We start from the raw sequence: 27,684 nt of genomic DNA on the forward strand, positions 1-27,684 counted from the left end.
AACATAATATTATTGACTATATACTGCACTTTTCATCCCATTACTTATTTTACAAATGGAAGTTTGTATCCCTTAATCCCTTTAACAATTTTACCCATCCTCCTACCTTACTGCCCTCTAGCAACTACCAGTTGCTTTTTGTATTTATGAGCCTATTTCTGTTCGTATTCTGAACAGAATTCCACATACAAATGAAATCCTATGATATTTGTCTTTTTTTCCCCTCTAAATTATTTCACTTAGCATAATACACTCTGGATCCATCCGTGTTATCTGAAATGGCAAGATTGTATTCTTTTTTTGATGGCTGAGTAATATACTATTGTGTGTGTGTATACACCACCTTTTCTTTATCCATTTATCTACTGATGGACCCTTAAATTGCTTCAATATCTTGGCTATTGTAAATAGTGCTACAGTAAACATAAGGGGTGCTTGTGTCTTTTCAAATTAGTGTTTTCATTTCTTTGGGCAAATATCCAGACTAGATTTATTGGTTGTATGGTACTTCCATTGTTAATGTTTCAAGGAACCTCCATACTTTTTTTCAAAGTGGCTGCATCAATTTGTATTCCAACCAATAGTACATGAGGGTTCCCTTTTCTCCACATTCTCACTAGTACTTGTTATTTTTTGTCTTTTTGATACCAGTCATTCTGACTCATGTGAGGTGATAACTCATTGTGGTTTTGATTTGCATTTCTCTGATAATTAACGATGTTGAGCATCTCTTCATGTATCTCTTGAGCAGGTGAGTTTCTTTTTTAGAAATATGCCTATTCAGATAATCTGCCCATTTTTAAATAAAATCTTTTGGGTTTTTCTTGGGGGGGGGTTATGCATATTTAGATTTTAACCCCTTATTGGATATATCATTTGTAAATATCTCCTCCCATTTAGTACATAGCCATTTCATTTTGTTGATGGTTTCCTTCACTATCCAAAGCTTTTTAGTTTGATATAGTCCTAATTGTTTTGTGCTTTTTTTTTTTTTTTTTTTTTACTTTTGTTTCTCTTTCCTGAGGGGACATGTCCAGAGAAATATCACTAAACATCCAGAAAAATCCTGATGTCCAGGAGATTACTGCCTATGTTTTCTTTTAGAAGTTTTATGTTTTTAGGTCTTACATTAATGTCTTTAATCTATTTTGAGTTTATTTTTGTGTGTGGTATAAGGAAGTGGTCCAGTTTCATGTAGCTTTGCATGTAGCTGTCCACTTTTCCCAATACCAATTGTTAAAGAGGCCATCTTTGTCCCATTTTATAGTCTTGCCTCTTTTGTTGTAGATTGACCGTAATAGTATGGCTTTATTTCTGGCCTCTCTAGTTTGTTCTGTTGGTTTATGTGTCATTTTTATGCCAGTACCATACTCTTTTGGGCGCTATAGTTTGCAGTATATCTTGATATCTAGAGTTGTGGTATCTCCAGTTTTGTTCTTCTTTCTCAAGACTGCTTTGAGTATTTGAGTTCCATGCAAATTTTAGGATTACTTGTTCTAGTTCTGTAAAAAAAAAAAATACTATTGGTATTTTTTTTTTTTTATGATAGTCACAGAGAGAGAGAGAGAGGCAGAGACACAGGCAGAGGGAGAAGCAGGCTCCATGCCCCTGGAGCCCAATGTGGGATTCGATCCCGGGTCTCCAGGATCGCGCCCTGGGCCAAAGGCAGGCGCCAAACCGCTGCGCCACCCAGGGATCCCACTATTGGTATTTTTATAGATATAGTGGTGAATCTGTATATCGCTTTGGGTAATGTGGACATTTTAACAATGTTAATTCTTCCAAACCATGAGTATGGTATATTTTCACATTTATTTGTCCATAGTTTCTTTCATTGATGCCTTACAGTTTTCAGAGTACAAGTCTTTCACCTCCTTGGTTAAAATTATTCCTAGGTATTTTATTCTTTTATGCAACTATAAATGGAATTGTTTTCTTAATTTATCTTTCTGATAGTTCAATATTAGTGTATAGAAATGCAACAGATCTGTATATTGATTTTGTATCCTGCAATTTTACTTGAATTCATTTATCTAAGGGGATTTTTTTTTTTTTGGTGGATCATTTAGGGTTTTCTATATAGAGAACCATGTCATCTTTAAATAGTGACAGTTTTACTTCTTGTTTATCAGACTTTTTTACTTCTCTCCCTCTCTCTCCCTATCTCCTTCTCTCTGTCTCTCTCCCGTTTGTCCAATTGCTGTGGCTTGAACTTCCAATATTATATTGAATAAAAATGATGAGAGTAAACATCCTGCTCTTGTTCCTTATTTTAGAGGAAACACTTTCCATTTTTCACCATTCATTGTAATCTTAGCTGTGGGTTTGTCATATATGGTCTTTATTATGTTGAGTTATATATTCTCTAAACCCACTCTGTTGAGAATTTATCATAAATGAATGTTGAATTTTGTCAAATGCTTTTTCTGAATCTATTGAGATGATCATATTCTTCATTTTGCTAATGTAATACATAACCTTGATTGATTTGGTGATATTAAACCATCCCTGGAATAAATCTCCTTGTTTGTGGTGAATGATTATTTATAGTATTGTTGAATTGGGTTTGCTAATATTTTGTTGAGAGATATTGGCTGTAGTTTTCTCTTTTTGTAGTGTCTGGTTTTGGTATCAAGGCTATGTAATGAATTGGAAAGTTTTCTTTTCTCCTCTCTCTCTCTCTCTCTCTCTCTCTCTCTCTATATATATATATATATATATATATATATATATATATTTTAGAATAGTTTGAGGAGAATAGATATCACTCTTCTTTAAATGTTTGGTAGAATTCACCTGTGAAGCCATCTGGTCCTAGACTTTTGTTTGTTGGGAGGTTTTTGTTTGTTTTTTTTACTGATTCAACTTACTAGGAATCTGATTGAGTATTCTATTTCCTTCTAATTCAGTTTTAGAAGATTGTATGCTTCTAGGAATTTATCCATTTTTTCTAGGGTGTTCAATTTGTTGGCATTGCAATAGTCTTTTATAATCCTTTGTATTTCTGTGGTGTCAGTTGTAACTTCTGTTTCATTTCTAATTTTATTTATTTGAGTTTCTTCTCCTTTTTTACTTCACAAATCTGGCTAAACGTTGACCAATTTTGTTTCTTTTTTCAAATAATCAGCTTTAGTTTCATTGATCTTTTCTACTTTTTTGCCTCTATTTCCTTTATTTACGCTCTGATTTTTATTATTTCCTTCCTTCTACTAACTTTGGGCTTTGTTTTATCTTCTTTTTCTAGTAATTTGGGTGTAAGTTTAGATTGTTTGAGATTTTTCTTGTTTCTCGAGGGAGGTTTTGTATCATTATAAACTTCCCTTTTTGAATTGCTTTTGCTGTGTCCCAAAGATTTTGAATCATTTTTTTCCCATTTTCATTTATCTTCAGGTATTTTTTATTTTCTTTTTAGTAGTGTGTAGTTTAGCCTCCGTGTGTTTGTGTTTTTCCCAGTTTTTTCCTTGTAATTGATTTATAGTGTCATACCATTGTGTTCGGGAAAGATGCTCAATATTATTTCAATCTTCTTAAATTTGTTGGGACTTGTTTTGTGTCCTAACATGTGATCTATCATGGTAATATTCCATGTGCACTTGAAAAAAACACATATTCTAGTGTGTGTAGATGGAATGTTTTGTATATATCTTGTAAGTGCATCTGGTCTAATGTGTCATTCAAAGCCAGTGTTTCCTTACTGATTTTGTCTGGATAATATATCCATTGATGTAAGTGGGGTGCTAATGTCCCCTATTATTATTGTATTGCTGTCTATTTCTCTCTTTATTCCATTAATATTTGCTTTATGTATTTAAGTGCTCCTATATGAGTGCATAGATGTTTACAGTTTTTTAAAAAGATTTATTTATTTATTCATGATAGACAGAGAAAGAGAGAGAGAGAGAGAGAGAGAGACAGAGACAGAGACACAGGAGGAATGAGAAGTAGGCTCATTGATCCTGGGACTCCAGAATCGCGCCCTGGGCCAAAGGCAGGCACCAAACCGCTGAGCCACCCAGGGATCCCGGATGTTTACAGTTTTATATCCTCTGTTGAAACAATCCCTTCATCATTATGTAGTGCCCTTCTTTGTCTTTGTTACAGTTTTTGTTTTAAAGTCTATTTTGTCTGATAGAGCTATTGGTACCCCAGGGTTTTTTTTTCCCCACTTCCTTCTGCATGAAAAATCTTTTTTTGCTTCTTTATTTATAGACTCTATGTGACTTTAGGTCTGAAGTGAGTCTATTGTAGGTGACATATAAATGGGACTTGTTTTTATCCATTTGGCATCTATGTATTTTAATTGGAACATGTAGACCATTTACATTTAATTATTGATATGTATGTACTTATTACCATTTTGTTCATTGTTTTCTGGTTGTTGGTTTTTTTTTTATAGTTCTTCTGTTTCTTCCTCCTCTTGCTCTCTTACCTTGTAATTGATGACTTTCTTTAGTTTTATTCTTGGATTCCTTTATCTTTTTGTGCATCTAATATAGGTGTTTGGTTATCAGAAGTTTAATTTATAATATCCTAAGTATATAGCACTCTATATTAAGTTAATGGTTGTTTAAATTCAAACACATTCTAAAAGCACTACATTTTTATTCCTCCTCTCTACATTTTCTATATGTAATGTCTTGTTTTACATATTTTTATGTAATATGTTTGCTTTTACCAGTGAAGTTTATCCCTTTCATAATTTTCTTCTAGTTAATGTCTTTTCTTTCCCACTTAAAGAAATCTCTTCAACATTTCTTGTAAGGTTAGTTTAGTGGTTATGAATGATTAGCATTTGTTTTCTGGGAAACTTTTTACTCTCTCCTTCAGTTCTAAATGATAAACTTGCTGAGTGGAGTTTTCTTGGCTTTACATTTTTCTCTTTTTGGTACTTTGAACATATCATGCCACTCTCTTGTAGCCTTTAAAGTTTCTTCAAAGTTTCAGCTGATAACCTTATGGGATTTTCCCTGTATAAAACTAGTTGCTTTTCTCTTGCTGCTTTTAAGATTTTATCTTTAATTTTTGACATTTTAATTATTATGTGTTTTATTGTGGGCCCCTTTGGTTCACCTGGCTTACAACTCTCTGTGCTTCCTGATCTAGATGTCTTTTTCCTTTCCCAGGGTAGGGAAGTTTTCAACTATTATTTCTTCAAATAAGTTTTCTGCCCTCTCTGTCTCTTCTCCTTTTGGGTACTCTATAATGTGACTGTTAGTATGCTTGATGTCATCCCAGAAGTCTCTTAACCTGTCCTCATATTTTTATCATATTTTTTCTTTTTGCCATTCACCCTGCGTGCTCTCTCATACCAAGTCTTCCAGATTTTGCTTATTTATTCTTCTGCATCCTCTAGTCTGCTGTTGTTTCCTTCTAGTGTATTTTTTATTTCACTTATTGTATTCTTTGACTCTTGTTTATATATACATATATATATACATATATATATACATATATATATATATATATATATATATATATATATATACTCTATCTCTTTGTTGAAGTTTCAATAAGTTCATCTCTTCTTCCTTTACATCTGTTGAGCATCTCTATGACCATTACTTTAAATTCTTTGTCAGGTAGATTGCTTACCCCCATTTCACTTAGTTCTTTTTCTGAATTTCTGTCTTATTCTTTCTTGTGGAGCATATTCCTTTGTCTCCTCATTCGTTTGACCTCTGTGCTTATCCCTCATGGACTAGACAAAACAATGACTTCTCCCAGTCTTTTTTTTTTGTAAAGATTTTTATTTATTAGAGACACAGAGAAAGAGAAAGAGAGAGAGAGAGAAGCAGGCTCCATGCAGGGACCACGACATGGAACTAGATCCCAGGTCTCCAGGATCACACCTTGGGCAGAAGGCAGTGCTAAACTGCTAAGCCACCAGGGCTGCCCAACTTCTCTCAGTCTTGAAGGAGTGTCCTTTTGTAGAAATATCTGCTATGTAGACCGAATGTTTCTGGCAGCTTTGCCTGGCATGCTGGAGCAGTGTGGGCATGGGCTGGGGGTTCTTGGGGTGTTCCATACCAGGGCAGCCTTAGTGGGATGGCTGGAACTGTGGCAAGTGTAGTCAGAGAGATGAACTGCTATGGGTGGATAGCTCGAGTGGTATGGTCTAGAAGCCCATGGCTATCTTTGGAAGCAGGCTTGTTAGAGCACCCAGACCTTGCTGTCATCTGATCTATCCATGTATGTGTGTGTGGGGGGACATAAACAGTGGAGCTTGCCAGCATCTCTCAATCGCAGAGAGAGTTTCAGCATTTCCCCTACAATTTGGCAGATGCCGTAGGGTTAGTAGATGAATTTCCTTTACTTACAGTCTAGTTGCCCTTTAAAACACTGAGTTTTGTGTTTGTTTTTCTTTGCTATAACCCAGTTCAGGCAAATCTGAGTGTGGGCTCTTTAGTGGTATCCTCCCTACTGCATTTCATAGCACCAGGGGTGGGGTTCTCATTGTTACTGTGTCTCCTTTCCCACCATTGTCTATACATTGTCTATATGGCCCCTCTATCCTTTGTTGTGCAGAAGCTATTCAATCAGCCCTCAGTTAATCTTCAGGAGGAATTGCTGTATATGTTGGTGTAGATTCAATATGCTACCATCTTTGACCCTACTTTTTTCCCCTATGCATTCATTAGATATGACTAGACCATCTAATTTTTCTTCCAAATAAAAAACCCAATAACCAATAATTTCACAGAGACTTTAATTCTATCCACAGACTCTCAATACATGTAGAACTGGTAGCATATTAGATATTCAAATACAATATCTCACAGTCCATATAATCATAAAAGGTTACACTTGTAGGTCAGTATACATAAGATTAACTTATATATACAATAATTAGGTTAGCAAGCACTCATGTAGAACCAAGCTCTGTTCTAAACACTTTGTATATTAATCTATTTAATTATTATAAGAACCATATGAGGTAGGAACAATTATTGTCTTCATTGTACAGATGGAAGTGACTCTCTCAAGGTCAGTCAATAAACGTGTATCCAGAATTTGAACTCAACTAATGTGGCCCCAAAGTTCTTCTTAGCCTCTATACAAAACTGTGAAATATATAATGTATTAATGTTGCACAACAGGGTCATTTATTCTCTAAGGAGTGCACTGTTTTGTTTTGACTTATTTTCGTCATTCCTTCATATTGAGTTCTTATAATATCCAGTACTTTACTAGAATGTTAAGTATCACTGCATATAGTGGATGTCTTATAAATGAGTGACAATAATTAGGAAGTTAATTGATTAGAATAATGTTTTAAATTTTATTATGTTTTTGGGGTGATGAAAATATCCTCAAACTGATTGTAGTGATAGTTGTACAACTCTGTAATAAAATAAAAACCATTGTATTGTAGCTATTAGTGGATGCATTATAACTATAATGTAAATCATATTTCACTAAAACTGTTAAATAAAAGACAAAACATAGAACTCTGAAATTCATGAATAAATAAGCAATGTTTGTTGATAAAAGAATACTATGCTTTTGCTTGGACTATGTGTAATCCAGCTTAGAGGAAAAAAGTTTAAGAAGTTGGTCATATCAACATTTTGAATGGAGTACTCACATCTCCACATAAATTCAATTTGTCACCACTGCTAAAGAACCCAGTCCATACCTGGCAGGTGGGAGGCATGAATGCTTTCTCCCTCTGTTCCTTGGTGAGTCTATTTTTCACAAACTCTTCTTAGTCTTGGAAACCTTCAAGTCTCCAACTGAGATGTGTTCCCTCCCTTTACCTTTTCCACCCAGTTCTAATGATGGATGCTGGTATGAAGGAAGAGGGTGGGACTGAGGAACTGGGTTCAGTTCTGGATGATATACTTTTAGAAGACAGCAGTGCTCTAGATTATACCTGGAGAAGAACAAAGCGTTTGGAAAAAGGACACCTAAATAAATTAGAGATGTTTAACCTGAAAAGTCTTGATTATTTTCTTCAAATATTTAAAGAACTGTCTTTTGGAAGAGAAATTAGACATAGGTAGCTCCAGAGGACAGGTCTATCGCAATAGATGAAAGTTACACACATAAGGAATGAAACAGCATAAAATGGGGCCTATCCCAAATTGCCACCTTTTTAGCCAGAACCACATTAAAATATTATTTTTGAAAGCTTACACTTTTATATTTAAAGATTGGTTCTACATGTTATGGGCAAACCAGAGAGGCACACTGACACAAAACATCCTGGGTACAGTTTCCAAGGTGAAAATTTGGGAGACTGGATTAAGATGTTTTTGTGTGTGTATGTATACTCCCAGATATCTTTGTAATTAACATCCTTTATCCTGGCTGAGTCACTGTGAGGTCTCAAATCCTTGTATACAAGAGCAGACTGGTTCAAAGCAGCTAATGCTTCTAAGAAACTCCTTAAGAAATGGAAACAAAACATTACATCTCTTTTCTTTGAAGCTAACATTACCTACTCACAAAGAAGGAATGCTAAAACCTATAAATATAGCTATCTCTAGTGAGTCTCAGTTTTCCTTTCTGTCAAATATTTTCTCATATGACATATTCTAGAAGGACAATGTAAATAGACTTTTATAAGAAAAAAAGAACTATAGCCTCAAATCCTATAAGTGAAAATAACCTTGGACTAGGAAGGGAGTGTGTTTTTGAGGTTTTATTTTAGATCAGGCTGTAACTGGCATATTGTATGGCCTCACAGAACAGATTTATCAATAATATGAGGCACTGCAATTAAATCCTTATTTTTCAAACATGGCTTCTTGGACCACTTGTAATTTGAATCATCTAGAGTGCAGCTAAGTTCATAAAACATCGAACTCCACTTCAGACCTCCGATTTAGTATTTTGGAGGTAAAATTCAGGAATCTGCATTTTTAACAAATAGTCCAATTGATTCGGATGCACACTGGATCACATGGTTACTAGTATCCCTTTCATCTTGAAAATTTTCTCATGCAATAAGTTCTATCCACAGTGAAGAACCTGGAGTATCTGTCAAGTAAAGATTTGGTCTTGGATTTTACCCTTTATAAAGAGGCCTATAGCTACCAATGGTTGGTTGGCCAGGACCCAGGTGATTCCCAGGATGCAAGCCTTTCAGGCAAATGGAAACCAGTTAATCACCCCACGAGGACCCAGCTATAATGGTTATTTATTTCACTTCAGTGACACACCAATCCACAAAGATACCAGGAACTCTTCTGTGCCAGCCACAACTACACAACTAGCTGGTATCATAGGTTCCTGGTGCTCTGTCAGCAAGGAGTCAGAGAATCTCTGTGCCCCTACTGCTGTGGGAATGGGTTCAGAAACCACTTTGCCGACTCTGCAGTCCATTTGCAGGGCTTCCAGTGAAATGGGGGTGGGGAGTTTTCCTCATTCTCCGGGGATTTGGCAGGAAGAATTCCACCAGCCATCTGTACAGCTTATAAGATGAGCAAACGTGAGTCATCTCTGCTTCATCAGTGCAAACCACCCATGGGGAGTTCGACCTCCGCCTATTTCTAGAGAGGCATTTAACGAAGACTGACCTAATTCAAGCAAAAATAGGTCTCGATTAGTGTGTGACTAACCTGCTGATTTTTCTAATTACAAAAGAACCTTTCTGCCATGTTTGGTGGTTAGATTGTGATGCTTGGTAATGATTAAGTTACACTTTGGTTATGTCAATACTACTTCTTCCTCTTTATCCCTCCTTTCTAAGAAATTTCTGCTGAAGTGACAAGACATGGTGCCTAAAAACCCTCTCTTCATCCCTCTGTCTGGCAGAGCAGCTGCCATTTGGAACTCTGATTATTGTCCCAGGTTAAAGCCACCACCTTTCAGCTCAGATCTGAGCAGCAGCTGCTTATGTCTCACAGAATCCAGCTCAGAATGCAGAGGTTGTACCACAGCCTGTCTCACTGGGGAGCCAAGTGGCCCATACAATGCCTGGGACCCTTATTAGTTCATTTACCTCTCCTTAGCATTTATCTGGGAAGGGTTTACTAATCCCTCCTCCCCCAAGAAGCACTTTGACTCCTGCAAGGTGACTTATTTTGAATTGAATCTAAGAAGTAAGGAATTATTTAAAACTTCACCAAAACTGTCCCCAGTATAATCTATTTATAAAGTCCCTTTCTTCCATTTTTACTAACAATCCCAGTTACAAATCAGTTACAAATCAAGGGAATGGGCCTACATTTAATAAACGTGATTAATAAAGAAAACATAGATTCTAAATACCTGGAAAATAAGAAAGAAGGGTGAGCTGATAGGTCTGGGGCAGAAATATACCAGGGAAATAGAGTCCCTGACAAAGGGACTTCATACCTTTATGTGAGGACTTCAAATGAAAACAAAGGGGAACCTCTGCAATGAGTTTGCTTCTCCAGAGACAAACATTTGAGATGTATTTGAGCTTTTGCTTAAGACATACTCCCGGAAATTGTTTATGAATCAATTTATCATGAAACTCAGTCATATTTTTAAATACATAAAGGGACCACTGTTGACCTTTAATGAAGCAATTAATGGTTTCATGGCATAAAACAAGCTTAATTTATTTCAACCACGGATTGTGATTCTAACAGAAGATTTTCTTATTAGAAAATGAGATGCTGGTATGACTTCTTTTGGTCCTTATCTTGCGCTATGAGAAATATTCTAAAAAAGCAGAACTTATGAGTGACAGAACTGTATGTGCTACTAAGGAAAACATGGAAATTATCCTAGCAAGAATCCTTTGGGTCTCTTTGAGCTGCAGACAATTGGAAAGGGAAGATCAGAAGGCTTAACTGTGCTGGTTAAGGCCGCTGCCTTCCATGAGGAGGTACAGATATGTGGAGCTGCTGTTGCTCAAATAAATGATGGTTAACTCTCTGTGGCTGAAAAATGCACCCCCCCTCCCAAATGTCCCTACCCTGGAGCTTGTGAATGTCACCATACCTGGCAAAAGAGAATTGACAGATGTGATGAATTACTCTTGAAATGGAGAAATTATCCTGGATTATCTGTGTAGACTTATGTAATCACAATATTTCTTATGTAAGGAGCTGCTCAGAGAAGGCAATGTGATTCTGGAAGCAGAGATCAGAGTGATACATTTTGAAGATGAAAGAAGGGGCCACAAGCCAAGGGATAGAGATGACCACTAGAAACTGAGAAAGGCAGGGAAAGGAAATCTGCCTTAGAGACTCCAGAAGGAACCAGCCCTGCCAGCACCTTGACCTTAGCTCACTGAAACTGACTCTGGACTTCTGATCTCCAGAACTACAAGAGAAGAAATTTGTATTGTTTTAAGCCACTAGTGTTTTGTTGTTATTCTGTTCTGTTTTGTAATTTGTTGCAGTAGCAAAAGGAAACTTAATATACCATATCAACTGACTCCCTCATTTATTGGAAACCATAGATTTAAATGTCAGTGAGACACACTAATCATCAAATCCTAGCTATTCTTCCCCTAAACTGACTTCTCAGTGGCGTCCACTTCTCTATACCTCTGCTGTCACTATCTGATCCCAGGCCCCTCTCACCGGCTCTACTATAATGGGTTTTCTTTTCTTTGAATCCCATTCTCCTCATTTCAGCTAAAATGTTTTTGTTTTATTCTTAAAAATCAAACCAGGTCATGCCTGTGCTTCCTTTGCCTTGGTGGCTGCTCACTTCCCTCAGGATAAAGCCTGGGGGATAAAGAGGGGCACAGGTGAGAGGGCTCCTCCCTACCGTGCTACATATAGGCAACTGGGAGTCTGGGCGCTGCTGGGTTCTGCAGCACTCAACTCAGGGATTTACTTGGGCTGGGGAGGGGCTGAGGTTGAGAGTGATAAATAATTAGGGTTCTGCTCTGCACAGGTCCCGTCACCATGGTGTGTCTTTGAGATTGATGAGGCAAGCCAGCTGAGATGCACCCTGGCACTTCTTCAGTTTAACCTACACTGTGAACAGCTTTGATGTCCTGTTTGTGAGTGGAACCTGGAGGAGAGAGTTAAGCCTCCATAGCACCTAATGTAACCTTCCCCCTCTCCCTCACATGATCATCTTCAACTGTGTACCTACATTGCCATGGGGATGGGGGAAAGAAGCTTGTGGATTGCAGGATGTCTTCGAGAATATTATTTCTCTGTGGTGTATACTGATGATGCTGATTTTCTTCTTTATCCTTTGGGTAAGCAAACCTGATTTGGCTTATTTCTGTGATACCTGTATCTAGTTTTCTCATGGTTTGATGCTTGCCATTGCCATTTGCCAACAAAGTGGATGCGTAAAGGTTAAACTCTGAACGTGGCTTATGAGCTCCTCCATTATGCTCCAAGCTTTTCCTTTAATAATACCTCTCAAAGCTCCACCTGGAACTGCAGCAAGCTTTTTTTCGCCCACAGCTCTACTTGACACTCTCTTCCCCTTCCTTGTGGCCCAGCTAACCCGTCATTCCTTAGGCCTCAGCTCAAACATCCTCTCAGGAAGCAATTTGTGACTCCCCAAGTCACTGCGAGGGGCTGGCACAGTACCATGAAAATTCCCTACTCCCCACCATTGGAGCAATGGTTGGTTTGTTGATGGAACTTCCATTAAGCTGTGGACAACTCAAGACTGCTATTTCACCTGGCTTGTTCATTACTGAAATCCCACCTAGCACTTGGCACCATAGTATGTGATTAATAAATACATTTAATGAATGAGTGAATGAGTTCATAATGATAAACAATAGGTTCATTGAATGTCTACTACATGATAGGTACCATACCAGGTACTCAATGTGTGTGTGTGTGTGTGTGTGTGTGTGTGTGTGCAGTTTCTTTTTTTTTTTAATTAAGTTTTAATCTTAATTCCAGGATAGTTGCTATATAGTGTTATATTAGTTTCAGTGTAGTGATTCAACAACTCTGTACATTAGCTGGTACTCATCACACGTGTACTCCTTAATCCCCATCACCTATTTAACCCATCCCCCATCCACCTCCCTTTAGTAACCAGCAGTTTGTTATCTATAGTTTAGAGTCTGTTCTCTCTCTCTCTCTCTTGCTCATTTGTTTTATTTCTTCAAGTTTGGGCAATGGATTTGGGCCTCTTCTGTGGGGGGTATGGAAACTGGATGTGGATTGATTCCTAGGCCAAGAATGGCCCCTTAATTCTGTGGAGCAGGAAGGGTTTCTGAGCTCTAGGAGGTGGCTGGGACCCACATGTGCCTCTGTTTCCTTCCTCCTTCTCTACAGAGTATCCAAGTCAAGAGATGGACATTGTCTTCCAGATTGATGGTTCTGGCAGCACTGATCAAAGTGACTCTAAGCAGATGAAGGATTTTGTGAGAGTTGTGATGGGATAGTTTGAGGGATCAACACCCTGGTGAAGACTGGGTCCCCAAGATCCAGGGAGTGGGGTGGAGGTGGGAGTTGCCTTGGGGAAGGCCAACCTGGAGGAGGCCTGGTATCACTGAGGGTTGGCTTCATGGACCTGTGCCATGATGAGGCTAGTGTCCTAATGCACTAGAGCTGATCTGAGCCCTGGCCTGAGGAAATTCCTGTGGTGTTTAATACATGCTCGCATGGCCTAGGAAATAATTTTTTATTGTTTAGAAGTATTGAAAGGATTATAAAAATAGTTTTGCTGGGAAATTAGATTGAAGGTAACTTGGCCAAATAATTAATGATTTCTTTATTATGTTTTTCATGTAAGTCATGATTTATCTTATTATTTTATTTTCCAATAATAAGTATGTATGTGTATAGAAATTCTTGAGAAGTGAAGACATATAGTCTACAAGTTGATTTCATGTATTATGAAATTTTTTAAAAATCCAAGTTTAAGAAATATTGCATTTGGCAAGGTTATTCCTTGCAAACTACAAAAGAAGCATTCTTTGGTTTTGATTTTCTGGTTTCTTTTGGGGCCAATTTTCCCCTGGATTTTAGTCTTAAAAACACATGGAAAGTGGTTTGTAAATCCAAAGTTATTCCAAAATAAAGTTTATTGAAGAATGACTCTTGAGCATTAGGGCCTTCCTCTTGTCCTTTGCCATTCTCCCTGATATAGTACTCCGACCTCCAGAAGATCCCCTTTGCCTTCACCCAATTCCAAAGCAGCTCCAGCTCTCAGAGCCTCTTGGATCCCATCATGTAACTGGATGGCCTCACGTTTACAGCCACGGGCATCCTCAGCGTGATGTAAGTCCCTCTTTCTGCCTCATGTTGATAGCTGCCACGCCACTTCCTCATGCTCGTCTGCACAGCCCTTCTCTAGGACTGTGGGAGCTCTGGACATAGGGGCTCAAAAGGAAAGTGAGGGAGGCTATAGGTGGAGACCTCCTTGGAGTGTTCCCCCAATATAGGGCAGGACTTCTCTGCAGTGTTTCCTCTTTGCCTCAGCTTGGATTGGCTGGAGCCTGATGCTACCTGGGGCAGCCAGAGCCATGGGCTTTGGTTCAGACACACTTGAGTTCTCATTCTGGCTCCCTGCTGGTGGCCTGGGAAACCCTGGGAGTTACTGACTCTTTCTGAGTCTCAGCAAACTATCTCATGATGATAAACTTACAACTTAGTTGTAAGGATTAAAGGAAATAATATTCATTCAATGCTTCTTCACAGGAAGCGCTAGATAAATGATTGGGGTTTTTTATTATTATTTAAATTCAATTTACCAACATATAACACCCAGTGCTCATCTCATCAAGTGCCCTCCTTAGTGCCTGTCACCCAGTTACCCCTCCCCCCACCCACCTCCCCTTCTGCAACCCTTTCTCAGAGTTAGGAGTCTCTCATGGTTTGTCTTCCTCTCTAGTTTTTCCCCACTCAGTTTCCCCTCCCCTTATGGTCCCTTGCACTATTTCTTATATTCCACATATGAGTGAAAACATATGATAATTATCTTTCTCCAATTGACTTATTTCACTCAGCGTAATACCCTCCGGTGTGTGTAATTTCTAATCCTAAATACAACTGCACACAGTTGGTCTTGTTATCCTAATTCTACATTCGAAAAAACCAAGGGTTAGAAGGTAAGTAATATGGCTGACCCTGGGGTCACACTATTCAGTGCACAGCTGGAATTTGGATCCAGGTCTGCCTAAATCTTTATGTCAGCACATTTACCAAGCTGTATTTGAGACAACTTTTCCCCCTCTCACCCCCTCTCCCAGCCATCCAAACTATATTCCCATTCAAGTCAACCCCTCTGATCTGGAGGCAGAGGAAAACAGTGTTTTTCACATGCCTGGGGACTGGGCCCGGATTCCACTCTGTATTTTCAGGCCTGATAGTTTGATCTGCTGCATCTCTTCCTTTGAATTCCTTTGGTGCAAGTTGCTTTGCTTGTGCCTGGTCTTTCCCTGATATTTCCTGGGACTGTTTCAGAGGTTATAAAAAGACTCTGAGGTAGGGCTGGGGGATGTGAAGACCCAGATTTCTTTGTAGTCTTTGCAAGGGAGAGGGTGTCTGTTAATTCTAGACACATGAGCCAAGGGCCTCCTGCAGTGTTTCTCTTATTTTCTTTTCTTGTTTTGTAGAAGGTTGTTCTAGGGTTGCTGGGGCCACCTCAAGAGCCTTCTGTGGCTGGCCACATTCACAGGAGAGCTCCTTGACCTCTGGAAAACACATATTAGGGTTTTTTTCTAAGTCTTAAGTCCCTTACATATGAAATAGATTAGGACAGATGCTGAGGCCCTTTCCTGCTCTAAAATTCTGGGCTCTGTGGTTCCTGTATGTTATAGAATCATAGAATCATTTAAATGTCAGCAGATGCAGACTATAGTTATTGTGTTTATGAGCACATGTGGTCTTGCATGTAAGCAGAGGCCAGAGATCTGGAAGCAATGCTCTGAGGCATGGGAGTTCCCATCCTGGACAGATTTGTAGTGGTTGGGTTTAGTCTTATGTTTCTCTGCCTTTGTGGTATCCTGACCATTCCCCCAGGAATTACCTGCACAGCATTGTATAATTTATTTATGTCCAGAGCTCATGCCTTATGAACTAATGGTTCTGATGAACTAATGAACTGACCTAATGGTTCTGATGAACTACTGAACTAATGAACTGACTAGGAATGTTTTTTTAAAAGGATAGATTTTAGGATCCCTGGGTGGTGCAGCGGTTTGGCGCCTGCCTTTGGCCCAGGGCGCGATCCTGGAGACCCGGGGTCGAATCCCACATCGGGCTCCCGGTGCATGGAGCCTGCTTCTCCCTCTGCCTGTGTCTCTGCCTCTTTCTCTCTCTCTCTGTGTGACTATCATAAATAAATAAAAATTTATTAAAAAAAATAAATAAAAGGATAGATTTTATTTTTTTTCCTTTTATTAAATTTTTTTTGCTTTACTATAGATGTAACCTCAGGATGTTTATTTTGTATAATTGAGTATTTTTTGTTTTCCAAGTAATGAGATCTTCAGAGAAGTATACTATTCTTTACAGATTAAGCGTTTTAACTTTTTTTAAAAAAGGATTACTTAAAAATCTTTTAAGATTTTTAAGATCTCTATGTCCAACATGGGGCTTGAACTCATGATCCTGAAATCAAGCGTTGCATGCTCCACCAACTGAGCCAGCAGGAGGCCCTAATTTTTTTATCCTTTTAATAGAGTCATAATCGGGGCACCAGGGTGGCTTAGTGGTTGAGCATCTGCCTTTGGCTCAGGTCGTGATCCTGGGATCAAGTCCCGCATCAGGCTCCCCACAGGGATCCCTATGCCTATGTCTCTGCCTCTTTCTCTGTGTCTCTCATAAATAAATAAATAGAATCTTCAAAAAAAATAGTCATAATAAGGCTATTGACACTTAATATATGATTCTCTCATGTGTGCTGTTAATTTGTGAGTTGCTTGATATTTCAAATTATCTTGAATATTGCTGTTTATATGTGTACAGTATTTTAATGTTGCCATTAACTTTATTGCTACTTTTACAATTAGTATCTCCCACTAATGTTTCCCTCATTTTGCTATTAAATGAATATGGAAATTAGAAGTGAAGAATAAGCAAATTAGGGCTTATTTCTGAGACAAGAGTGGAGGCATTATTTAAAAATAGATACATAATAATGATTTGGTTGCTTTTTAAAGTTAATTTATTCCCTTTTCCTTAGAAAACCGTCTGAGGATCAAATTGTCCTCTGTCTTTCACTAGCAGAAGGGGAACACACTTACCTGGCACACTCTTCTGGTTGGATTGTATCTCTAGGTAGGGTTCAGTTCCCTGGGTTTGGGAATGTATTCTTAAGTGACAGTATTGATGGCTACAATGATTGTACCAGACTTTTATCAAATGCCTCATGGGGCAGACACTAGCTGTTCTCTTCATGTGCAAAAACTCATTCACTCTGTACAGTAATCCTACAAGGACATTGCTACATTTGTTCCCATTGCAAAGATTAAGAAAGTGACTTTAAGTTTAAGTGGCTTGCTCAAGGACACACAACTAATGAGTGGTGGTACACAGATTTGAATTCAGTTGGATCTGGCCACAAAACTTGCATTTATAGCCTCTATTCTCTTCCTGCTCTTTGTTTTCTCATGTTTGTGGTGTTCTAGAACTATGTGAACTTGTGATTAGTCCCAACTTTCTGTGTTTAAGTGTCTACCAAACTGAAATCTTGGTCTCCGGTTTGAAAATTTTCTAGCTTATTTGCAAAAGAACATGGTATACTAGTAAAGACAAGTTTTGTAATGTCCTAGAGGCAAAATTTAGGTTAAGGGACATGTGCTAGGGAAACCAATAGATGCTCAGAAGCATAACACAGAATCACCAGAGAGAAGTTTAGAGTAGTGCCTATATATATATATATATATATATATATATATATATATACATCCTTTAGTACCATTAGCCTGGGGAATACTATGGACCTAAGGTCCAGATTAGAAAGAAACCAAAAAAACTCCTCAAGCAATGTAAGAAATTTCTTACAAAGCAACCTTTGCCTAAAGCAACTAGTCATCCCATAGAAATGTGCAATTAGGTAAAGATTGTTCTTTAAATTCTGTCTTTCCAACTTCAGTGGTGATGGAAGCCATGGGGAAGAAATTATGACTGGAAAATAAACTCAGAGTTGGCCAAGATATTAGAGATTACAATTTAGCCTCTAAGGGCTCTATTTGGCCAATTACCGTATTTTTGGATGGTTTAAATCCTGGTTTAAGTAAGGGTTTTCCCTTACTTAAAAAAAATGTATCTTAGGGCTTGAGAAGCCATTTTTGATAGAACTGCAGAAATAGAGGATTCATTCTAGAAGCTAGTTTCCATTAAATTAATTGAAGAATTATTCGGATTAAAACAATAAATAATAAATAAATAATAGGATTAGAAGATGGTGTTTCCCCAGGGAGTCTCAAAGGGACCACTGGATCTGAGGACTGCTGCTTCCTTTTCATTAAGTAATCCATTATGATTAAATAAAGAGTAATACAGGCAGAGGGAAAGAATAGACAGTGTCTCCTCAAAGTCTTGGGGTGTCTTCTCCTCCTTGACCCTGGCAGCTAAGTTAGTGTCCTCTTTCAAACTCGTCATGAAGCTCTGTGTTCCATAGATTCCCTCTACTTTTAAACTCCTTACCTACAGATAGAATTTCTCTGGTCATAAAGTAACTTTTGTTCTGGGATGCCTGGGTGGCTCAGTTGGTTAAGGGTCTGCCTATGGTTCAGGTCATGATCCTGGAGTCCTGGGTTGGAGCCCTGCAGCAGGCTCCTTGCTCAGCAGGGGGCTTCTCTCTCTCCCTCTACCCCTCCCCCAACTCAGTCTCTCTGTCTTGCTCTCAAATAAATAAATAAAATCTTGAAAAAATAAATAGAAAAGGAAACAACTTGTTCAGGGAAGCAGTTTGTCTGAAGCCTATTTTTTGTTTCCTCCAAGATAATACTTTTAACGAAAGGAAATCTTTCAGGGACAGGGTGTCCTTGAAACTTTGAGAAACTCTGGAATTCCTCCTAACTAGCTGAGCTGAGCAGATGTCAACCAACTGCACTGCCGAACCTGCTGCCCACTTACCCTGAGAGTTCTGGCAAGGCTTCACTCCCGAGACTTCCCTTTATAGGGACCAAAGAAACAGTGAGTGAGGGGAATCAGGCCGATTAATTCTTTACAACAAGGTTTTATTTATTCTTTTCTTTGACCCCCCCAAAAACATTAAAGTTGTTCATCTTTCTTTTATTTTTAATAATTTTCCTTTTGGATCCAAACGAGCATTTATATTACAGGATATCCACCTGGTCAACATGCAGTGCTGAACTCTGGCTTTAGGAAAGATGCACCGATACTCTGGGCGGGCCAGCACTGGCTGCCATTTAAACACCGTTCCTGAAGGGGTGTCAGGCTGGCACACCACAGTGGATGCTGCCCATAAGGAAGTATCTCAAGCGTCTTGACTCATGTGAGTTTTGTAATGCAGGTGGCAGCGTTTTAACAGCCTAAGGCAGAGCACCCAATTTCCCTCTTGATCCCATCGTACGGGCTCCTTCTCTAAAAGCAAATCAAGGTGGGAATGGCCTGACCTTGGGTCCTAAAGGACAGAGGGCATGGCCTGAGCCACCCATTGGTCTACTTTTCTGCAGCGATATCCTGTGAGGCTAGTACCGGTGCACCCTTCGTAGTGTGAAATCTCTTTCTGATAAAACTCATCTGTCCCACTCACCACCCCTCTCCCCTCCCGTGGCACTTGTACCACTAGGAAGGTCAGTGAAATCTCTCTGCTATTGGCACCACTCTATTGAAGAGTTGCTAAAGTCACAGAGATTGTCTTTGGGCTGCTTTAAAGCAAGAACCTCCCTTCTCCATCTCCCAGGTCTGGAAAAGTTGTTCAGGGCTCTACTAATTCTCTGAGGCCTTCAAACCCACTACCTTTGGTGAGTTTAGCAGAAACAACTGCTCTGAATCCAGTATCATGCTAACAAGTATATCAGTGATCTAATATAAGTGATTCTCTCAGATCACACACCTTCTTTTCCTGGGACTAGCTGATGTTTTCCACCTCAACCTTGTCTTTGTTCTATAGCTTGTCTTTTAGCCTCTGCCCACATTGCCCCAGCTACACAAATGCCAAGCATACTTGGTGCATTAGATTTTTCTCCTCCGTTTGTTTTTCTGGATGAGTTCCAAATTTTGGACTCAATTTGAGTGGAGTTGGACTGTTCTCTAATATCACCAAGAGGGAGGTTCCTCTGCAATTGCAGCACTTAGGGTGGCTTTGTATAAATTTTGGCTTGTTCACAAAACACCAGGATAGAAAAACACTGATTGAAGTTTGGCCTGCAGGCTAAGTATATATCCCCATTGGTAGCCATTAAAATTCAATGCCTATGTTTTTACTAAATTTGCTGGGATCTGCTTAATGTGATATAATTCCATATCAAATGTAGCTAAGACCAGAACTACTGTATACTTTAATTGGCAGTTAGTTTACATTGTTTAGCCCTCATTTCATATTACCTTTAGTTTTTTTTAATTGATTAATGGCACTTTGAAATTTTGGATTGTGTTTTTCCCGCTCATCCCTTATACGGATTTCTAATAGACTTGCTTTGAGCAGTGGGTTCCTGTGTGGTACAGGTTATCACCATAAGAAATCAGAGTACTGGAAAGAAAATTAAGTCACCAAATAAGGTCAAATTTGGATTTGGCAGCTTTGATTTAGTACCCTTTCAGTTTTGGGGCCCACCTGTGAGTGAACTGAGGAGGAAGTGGTAGTACTTAGTACAGAGTCTTCAGGTCTGGTTCCAGAATCTAGAGAGCAATCCCTTATCTCTGACAAATTGGCCGAACAAAAGAAGAGGTCTTCATGAAGATCCTAAGCATTAGAGAATGGTTATTTGACCTAAGACTGGCTGAACTATCCACAGAAAGAAGATTATGAAAACTCAACTCCTTTCCTGCATTAAAAAAAAAAAAAGTCTTGGGGTTTTTGTTTTGTTTTTTGTTTTTGTTTTAATTAGAGAGCTAAAAAGGGGAGGAAGTGAAAAAGGGAACAATAGATGGTGAAATTAAAGCAAATCTGGGATTCTGGTTCCATTAAATATGAAGTTTCTTCCAAAAAATGGAATGCTTATAGCAATGCCAAGAATTTCATAGGTCCTTAGTGGTATATAAGGAGAGAAGATTTTTCTAAGTTGATTTGTGGAGACTAAGTACTTTATATAATGCGATATTAATTTACTTACAAACACTTGACACACCTATGAATTAGCCAAGCATTAGTATTTCAATTTCCTAATGAGGGAAATAAAGCACGCAGATGCAATACCTTGCTGAAGGCACAAGTACAGAAGGCTGGGCTAGAATTATTTTTGACTCCCAATAATTTTCAGTTACCAGATTACCACGCTCTTAAAAATTTTATCTTCTCAGGATATAAACTTTTTGTTTATTGGTTAAAGATATCCTGAAAAAAAATCTATATCCATTCTATTATTTACTTGGCTTTCACTGAAGTTCTCAAGCTGTTTTACATTAGGTTGTATTTTAAGTCCCTGGAAACAAGAGACAGAGGCTGACTTAGAAGGAGAAGACAAAAGAAAGTAAACAAACCAAAAAAACCTACACCAAACCAAAAAACAAAGCCAAAAACCACCAGAGAGAGAAGATGGAACTGGTACTATATGACCTCAGATTTTTGGCTCAAATATATTGTTTGATAGAAATTAATTAGAAGGTGATTCAGAAACACTGCACACATTTATCCTTCATTGCTATTCTAGGGTTGGTCTGTTACAAAAAAAAAAAAAATCCAAACAAAAAGATCCCAAAGAAAAATAAACATAGATCCCCTTACCATTTTTTTAAAGTTGGATCTGCTCAACTCTTTCGCACCCCCCAGAAATAAGAATTCAAACTTCAATAATGTATTTACATAGTAGCATGGCTTATTATAAAATCTTTTTGCATTTATAAGGTCAAGATGCTAGTGGCCCCTTCCACCCCCCATTTTTAGCATGAGGGAAGGGATCAGAAGAAGACTACAAAAATAGAAGGGCAGTTTGGAGGTACCCTAGCCTTCCATATGCCTCTGCTAGGAGTCTCATTCAGATTGGCTTGAGTTTTGTTAAGGGAAGCTTTCCAGGCCCTTTGGATAGGTTGGGACAATCTATGAACCTGTTGTCTTTGGCTTATCTTTCTCTGGGATGCCTAAGCCTCAGAGGGTCAAAGCAGAAAGGATTTAAGGGAAGAAAAAGACAGCCATCAGAAACCAAGATGTTTTTTTTCTGCTCCTAGTCTTCTGTCCCCTCCAAGTGGTACATCTGCGTTCTTCTGGCTGAATGAGTGACAGCACATGATGCCTAACGGATCATGCCAGCAGTCTTTAGCTGAGCTCAGGGTTACAGAGCCAGAGAAGCCATCAGATGGGGCTCTGCTGGAGTAAATGGCTACAGTATACAGTTTTAACCAAAGAAAAAACAAGTCAGAGCTGCAGATATAGGCAGCACTCATAACATGGGATCTCTTCTGATCCTACCATGCCAAGGTTAGGTCCTAAGTCCTGAGTTAATTCTGTTTGGCTTTTGTAAAAATAAGAGTTTCAACATGGAGATCTATTTATTCAAAACTAGACCTGGTTCCTTATGGGGTTCTTGTCTGGAATTAAACCATCACACTCTGGCCACTTTCAGGGGGCCCACTTCTCTTTTTTCTTGACTTATAAAGTCTTACCTGAATCTCTTGGACAGTGTTCAGTGCCAGGGAATTCAGGTAGGAAAAATGGACAGGATGCAAGAATCTGCTGAGGAAGGAGCTACCCCAACGCATGGAAATGCCTCTCCTCACCATGATTCTTTGTGCACACTGGCAGCAGGCCTTTGAGGGTCTCAAACTTAACAGATATGAAACTGATAGCGATAGGGTGAAAATTCCCTAACCTTCATGTCTTACAAAATCCCAGCAAAGTAGATGACTATCTGCTCCCTGGCTCCTACACATGTACCTTTTCTTATTCCGATCTCATAATATTTATTATAGCTAGGTTGAGAAATTAAAGCATCTCAACCTATCCCTGGCTCAACCCACTAAATAAATACCCTGTCCAAAAACGAGACATCCAGAGCAGGCTTTAGAAAGAGGATGTAATGAAAAATTGAGAACGTTCTTTAAAAAAACAAAATAATTAAATTTTTGTTCCATTATGCCAGGAGAGACCTAATTTCCCTGAAGTGGGCTTTCATTGAGTATGCAGACATTCCATATCCCCCACTCACCCCAATAGTACCATACCTTATACTGTTTCAGATCACCTTGTGAATATTACCTGGTGAATTCCCAACTACTTTTATGAGAATGATGCATTCCCCACCAGCAGAGGCAGGCAGGTCAGCAAATAAGCTTGGACTGGGTGGATTTAAAATATCTCAGGAGCTGGGTCAATGAGAACATGCAGCAAAACAAGGGCTGGGAGGGGAGCACAGAAAGCAGGAGACACTGAGGCTCTAGGAGAGATGGAAGCGTGTATGGAAAGAAAACACTGGCTGAATGGTGGGATGTGGGATCGTCTTCTTTGTGGTTCCAGGATCAAAACAGGGCAGAACCCAGAACATCTGGATTTCAGCTTCGGAAAAATGTTACCTGATTTTAGTACCCCGTAGGGATGCTGAGTGGGGAGAAGTGAAGCCCAGAATAGAAATAGATTCCTCAGCCAGAAGAGTGGACAGACTGCCATTGGGCAGTCATGTTCATGGCTTGTGTTGACATGGGGTGGGGGTGGGGGGATGCTCATCTCTTCACAGTGTAGGCAACTCTATCCTGACCCTGGCTCACAGAGCATCTTGGCCCAGAGCTCTACCCCTATGTCTGAAAGCCTGCTGGCATTCTGCCCTCCTGGGGATCGAAAGAGGGAGACACGTGAGTACCCCACCGGAAGTCTGTCTGGAAGTGAAGAGAGGAGTATCTAAACACAGCCCAGTTAGAATGTCTCTCTACCTTGGTTTGTTTTCCTTTTCCTCCGCCTCTCTTTTCCCCCATCCCTCCCTCTTTGTTTTTAGGGGATGCCAAAGGCTGACATTAGCAAGGGAAACTGGACACAGAGCCAAACATTCCTCTGAAGGGACCTGAGTATCTCAAACTGTTTCCACTTTGCTCCACATTTCTTGAGATGCGGCCATACTTTTTAGTCCAAATAGCAGCACACATTTTGAGATCTCAAGGGGCCTCTTTTCAAGGGAGAAAGAGGCAGAATCTGACACGTAGGAAAGGATGTCCTGCTCAGCTATCAGAGGGAAGGTGAGAGGTCACATTTGTGAAGAGGTGGGAGGAAGCGGTCAGAAGAAGATCATGATAATGAGTTCCGTGACTTAACAGAAAACGGTCTTTTATTTTCTGGTCTTACTAGAAAGGTAAATGTAGGCTAAGGGATAAGAAACGCAATTTCTTGGTCAGGGGAAATTGAATCACAGAGTTCATAAGTTCACTAGTTCTAACAAGACCCCGACTGGCCGGGGGAAATGCATCTGCAGTGCTTCACACCACTTCATTCACGGCTCAAGTGCTTCTGTGTATGTGAGTGTAAGGAGTTCAGGTGTCCAGGAAGGTTTCCCGGCACAGTAAATTTAGTGTTCATAATGTGGTTTACAGGCAAATCCCATTTCTGGTAATTGCTCTGCCAGGCTAAATTCCTCCTACTGTTGAAATGGCCTAAGATATCACTTCAATTCCTTTTCTCCCAACACAATGCAATAGACTTGCTGACTCAGAATGGCGGTCCTGTGGTAGGCCTGTCCCTAGGGAAAGCTGCATTTCTGAGGTGGAAGAAAGCAATTTTGTGTGCAGAAAGCAGCCCACTGCAGCACTTTGGCATGAAATGACGCTGAGCAGAGGAAACCTTTAGCACAATACCAGGCCCAGCGTCTGAGTCTTATGTAAAGAGCACACCTGTGAGGATCAGGGTGTGACACACTCGCGTTCACATTGCCGGCCACTCCGGAGCGTGCAAGTGCTGAGTGGGAGAGGAAAGTGAGAACAGACACACGGTCTGAGAGGAGGAGGCTTTTGTTCTGACTCAGTGGCCTCCTGCCCTGGGACTACTTTGATTTGGCGGCTGTGGGTCATGAAGCTCCGTCAGTATCTAAAAGAGAAGGCAGGGCCATGAAATGATTCTGCAGCCACACAGTTGTATTTGGCTTTTCAGGGTTGATGCAACTTAGTTCTATTTCAACCAAAACAAACAGAAAAATTTCATAAGTAAAAAGAGGCTCCTTCTAAGAAAAATAACAGCCACTAACTTCTCCAACCCAAGAGGTGGAGTCTGTCTTGGCTGGAGGAGGATAAAAAGAGTGTCTAGCCACTGTGACCTCAGGCCGGGGGAGGGTCCTATGAGGCAAGCTCCACCTGCTCCTGGCTGAGAAGGGAAAGCCCTGCCTGGAATCCTTCTCCAGGAGGTCCCTCTGGCCACTGTGAGACCGGGGAGGAAGTTGAGGGAATGGTACATCTCCACCAGAGACAGAGTGACGTGTTTCCCTGGACGGACAATCTATACAAGATGAGCACTGATTAGCCAAGAAAGGCTCTCTTTTCCTCAATGCTTCTGAGTTTAGGGGGTTAAGAATGGCACAGTGGCCTGAGGCTGTCTGCTGTCCAGCTCTTACTCTGGGGAGAGGAAAAGCCCCGTCCTAGCTCCAGAAAATATTCAGGGCCATGGGGACCCTCATCTCATTACACTGTGTGATGAGACCCCATCAGAGCCTACTTGGCTAGGAGGAGCCGCCCAGGTCTCAGCTGAGGTATATTTACCAATTACCTTCAAAGTATCAGGACAAACTGACCCTCACACACCAACTGGCTGTGGAAGGGGCCCTCCTCCCAGGAGGTCCTCAGTAAACTCAGACGGATTCTCTCATGGAAGCTTCTCATTTCAGTCTGCCTGCCTTTCCTCTCTAGAAGCCTCTACTAGGTGATGTATGGCCCACCCTGGGTATGTGTGTGCTACCTTCTCAGGAAGTGGCAGGGAAGACTGAGCCTCTGGCTCGTGGCCTTGCTGCTTGGCAGAAAGGGCCACTACCTCCTGGACCACAGTCTAGGTTGACATTCGGCCATATGTGCTGTTCCACATTCTTCTATACTGGTTGGAAAACAGACTTTGCCTCAATTATACTCTCCACCCCCAACACTTACCCCACCCTCGAGGGATCCCTTTGGACCAGCGTTTGCAGAGCTAAGGCCTGGCAGAGCACTGGGCTCCAGCAGGAAGGCTGGACTGCTGCTCACGCCAGCTTGTGCTCTGGCCACGGGGGATGTTAAATGCTTTTAAAATATCACCCTTCCTGGAGCCTTAGGCACCTCGGTGGAGCCTGAGGGACCTCCCTGGCCTATCCTAACACAGCACCTACTGAGTAGGCCTCAGGCTTCAAAGAGACAGGACTGTCCCTCCCAGCACCACCCATCCTCTCCAGCTCTTGGAGCCTTTCCCCGTGGTCTGGGCTGCAGGACTATGGCTTTGCTCACCCAGACCAGCCCTTGCTGCTGCCACCACAGCCCCCCGGCCCCTTGTCCCACTTCAGCTTTTCCCTCCTGGCCTCCGCCCCGTGGCATCCGATGCTCCTGAACTTAGCCTGTGCTTCTCTGGGGGAAGCAAGCCAGAGGGGAATGCATGAGATGCTAGTGTGGTTGCCCTGACGGCAGTGGAGCTGAGGAGCAAGAGCTGGTGAGGGAGGAGACGCCTCTCCCGTGGTCTCCACGACTCCCCAGGTAAGAGCCAGAAAGTCTTGCAGGCTTTTCAGGGCGATGGGCGGAGAGACAGGCCAGCTCCATCCTTCCGCGGCTTGCAGAAAGGTGGGAAGGGGCAAGGGGAAGCAGAGCCCCCCTCACCACGTCCCTTCTGCCAGGGGAGTAACCCTGCACGTTCTCGTATTTCCTTTCCCCAGCAAAGAGGCAGAACTATGGCAGCGCCCATCTTGCAAAGGGAAGTGAAGCCACTTGGCGGGTCCCACTGGTTTTCCTGTTGTCCCTTCGTTGCCGTCAACGGATAATGCACGGTGTCCTTCTGTCTTCCTCCTCCCTCTTCCTCCCCCCCCGGGGCAGCACTGGCTTCCCAATTCGGTCTTGGTTTTCTCCGTGTGAGAGAGAAGAGCATGCATCGGAGGGGGGAGCAGCCTCTAGCACTTGTCGTCTTCTTCCGTGTCACTCAGGAGGTCGCTGACCGCCCCGCACATCACGCCCGGCCCCGGCCCCCCGCGCCGCCGCCGCCGATAGTGCCCGTTGGGCATCTGCCAGCTGTGCCGCAGCGGCGGGGCCGAGCCGATGGTGTTGGAGCGGCCCAGGCTGGTGGCCACGGCGGCCTCGAAGGTGAGCGTCTCCTCCTCGCCACAGTCCGACGCGTGGGAGTCTTCGTGCAGGGCCAGGTAGGGCTCGGAGATGTAGCGCTGCGGGGAGCAGTGCTGGCTCTGCTGCCCGTGCCCCTGCCCGTGCCCCTGCCCGTGCCCGTGCCGGGGGCCCGAGGGCTCCGCCAGGCCGGCCTCCGTGCTCTCCAGCGCCTGGGGGGTCAGCGGGGAGCCCCTCTCGCTTCCGTCGGCCGGCGGGGAGATGCTCCCGGAGTGTCGAATCAGGGAGCTGTAGGAGAGGAGGGGCCGAGGCTTTGGTGGGACGGGTGGGAGCTGCCGGCGACTTCGTCTTGGGGTGCTGGTGTCAGAGATGGAGGGGATGGAGCTCTCGCTCAGGGAGCCCGTGCCCTGTGCGGCGGGACAGACACGGCATGTTAGATCCCTGCTCGGGGCCCTGGTGAGCTCCCCTGACCCTTCTCACGGGCCCTTAGAGTCCGGGGCAG

At 41.3% G+C, this 27,684-nt stretch overlaps 1 protein-coding gene across 11 annotated transcripts in view; it reads right to left on the minus strand.

The window, feature by feature from the left end:
• Window positions 1-19,025: 19,025 nt before the first annotated feature.
• The window catches only part of CACNA1E (calcium voltage-gated channel subunit alpha1 E), a 387,895-nt gene continuing 379,236 nt past the window's right edge, over window positions 19,026-27,684 (minus strand). For all 11 annotated transcript variants that reach the window (XM_072831014.1, XM_072831009.1, XM_072831018.1 and 8 more), the window contains one exon: window positions 19,026-27,589. In XM_072831014.1, the coding sequence (XP_072687115.1) occupies window positions 27,017-27,589 (573 nt within the window). In that variant the 3' untranslated portion in view covers window positions 19,026-27,016. The remainder of the gene's footprint in view (window positions 27,590-27,684) is intronic.

This window comes from Canis lupus, chromosome 6 (assembly GCF_048164855.1).
Source record: "Canis lupus baileyi chromosome 6, mCanLup2.hap1, whole genome shotgun sequence".
Classification (NCBI taxonomy): domain Eukaryota; kingdom Metazoa; phylum Chordata; class Mammalia; order Carnivora; family Canidae; genus Canis; species Canis lupus.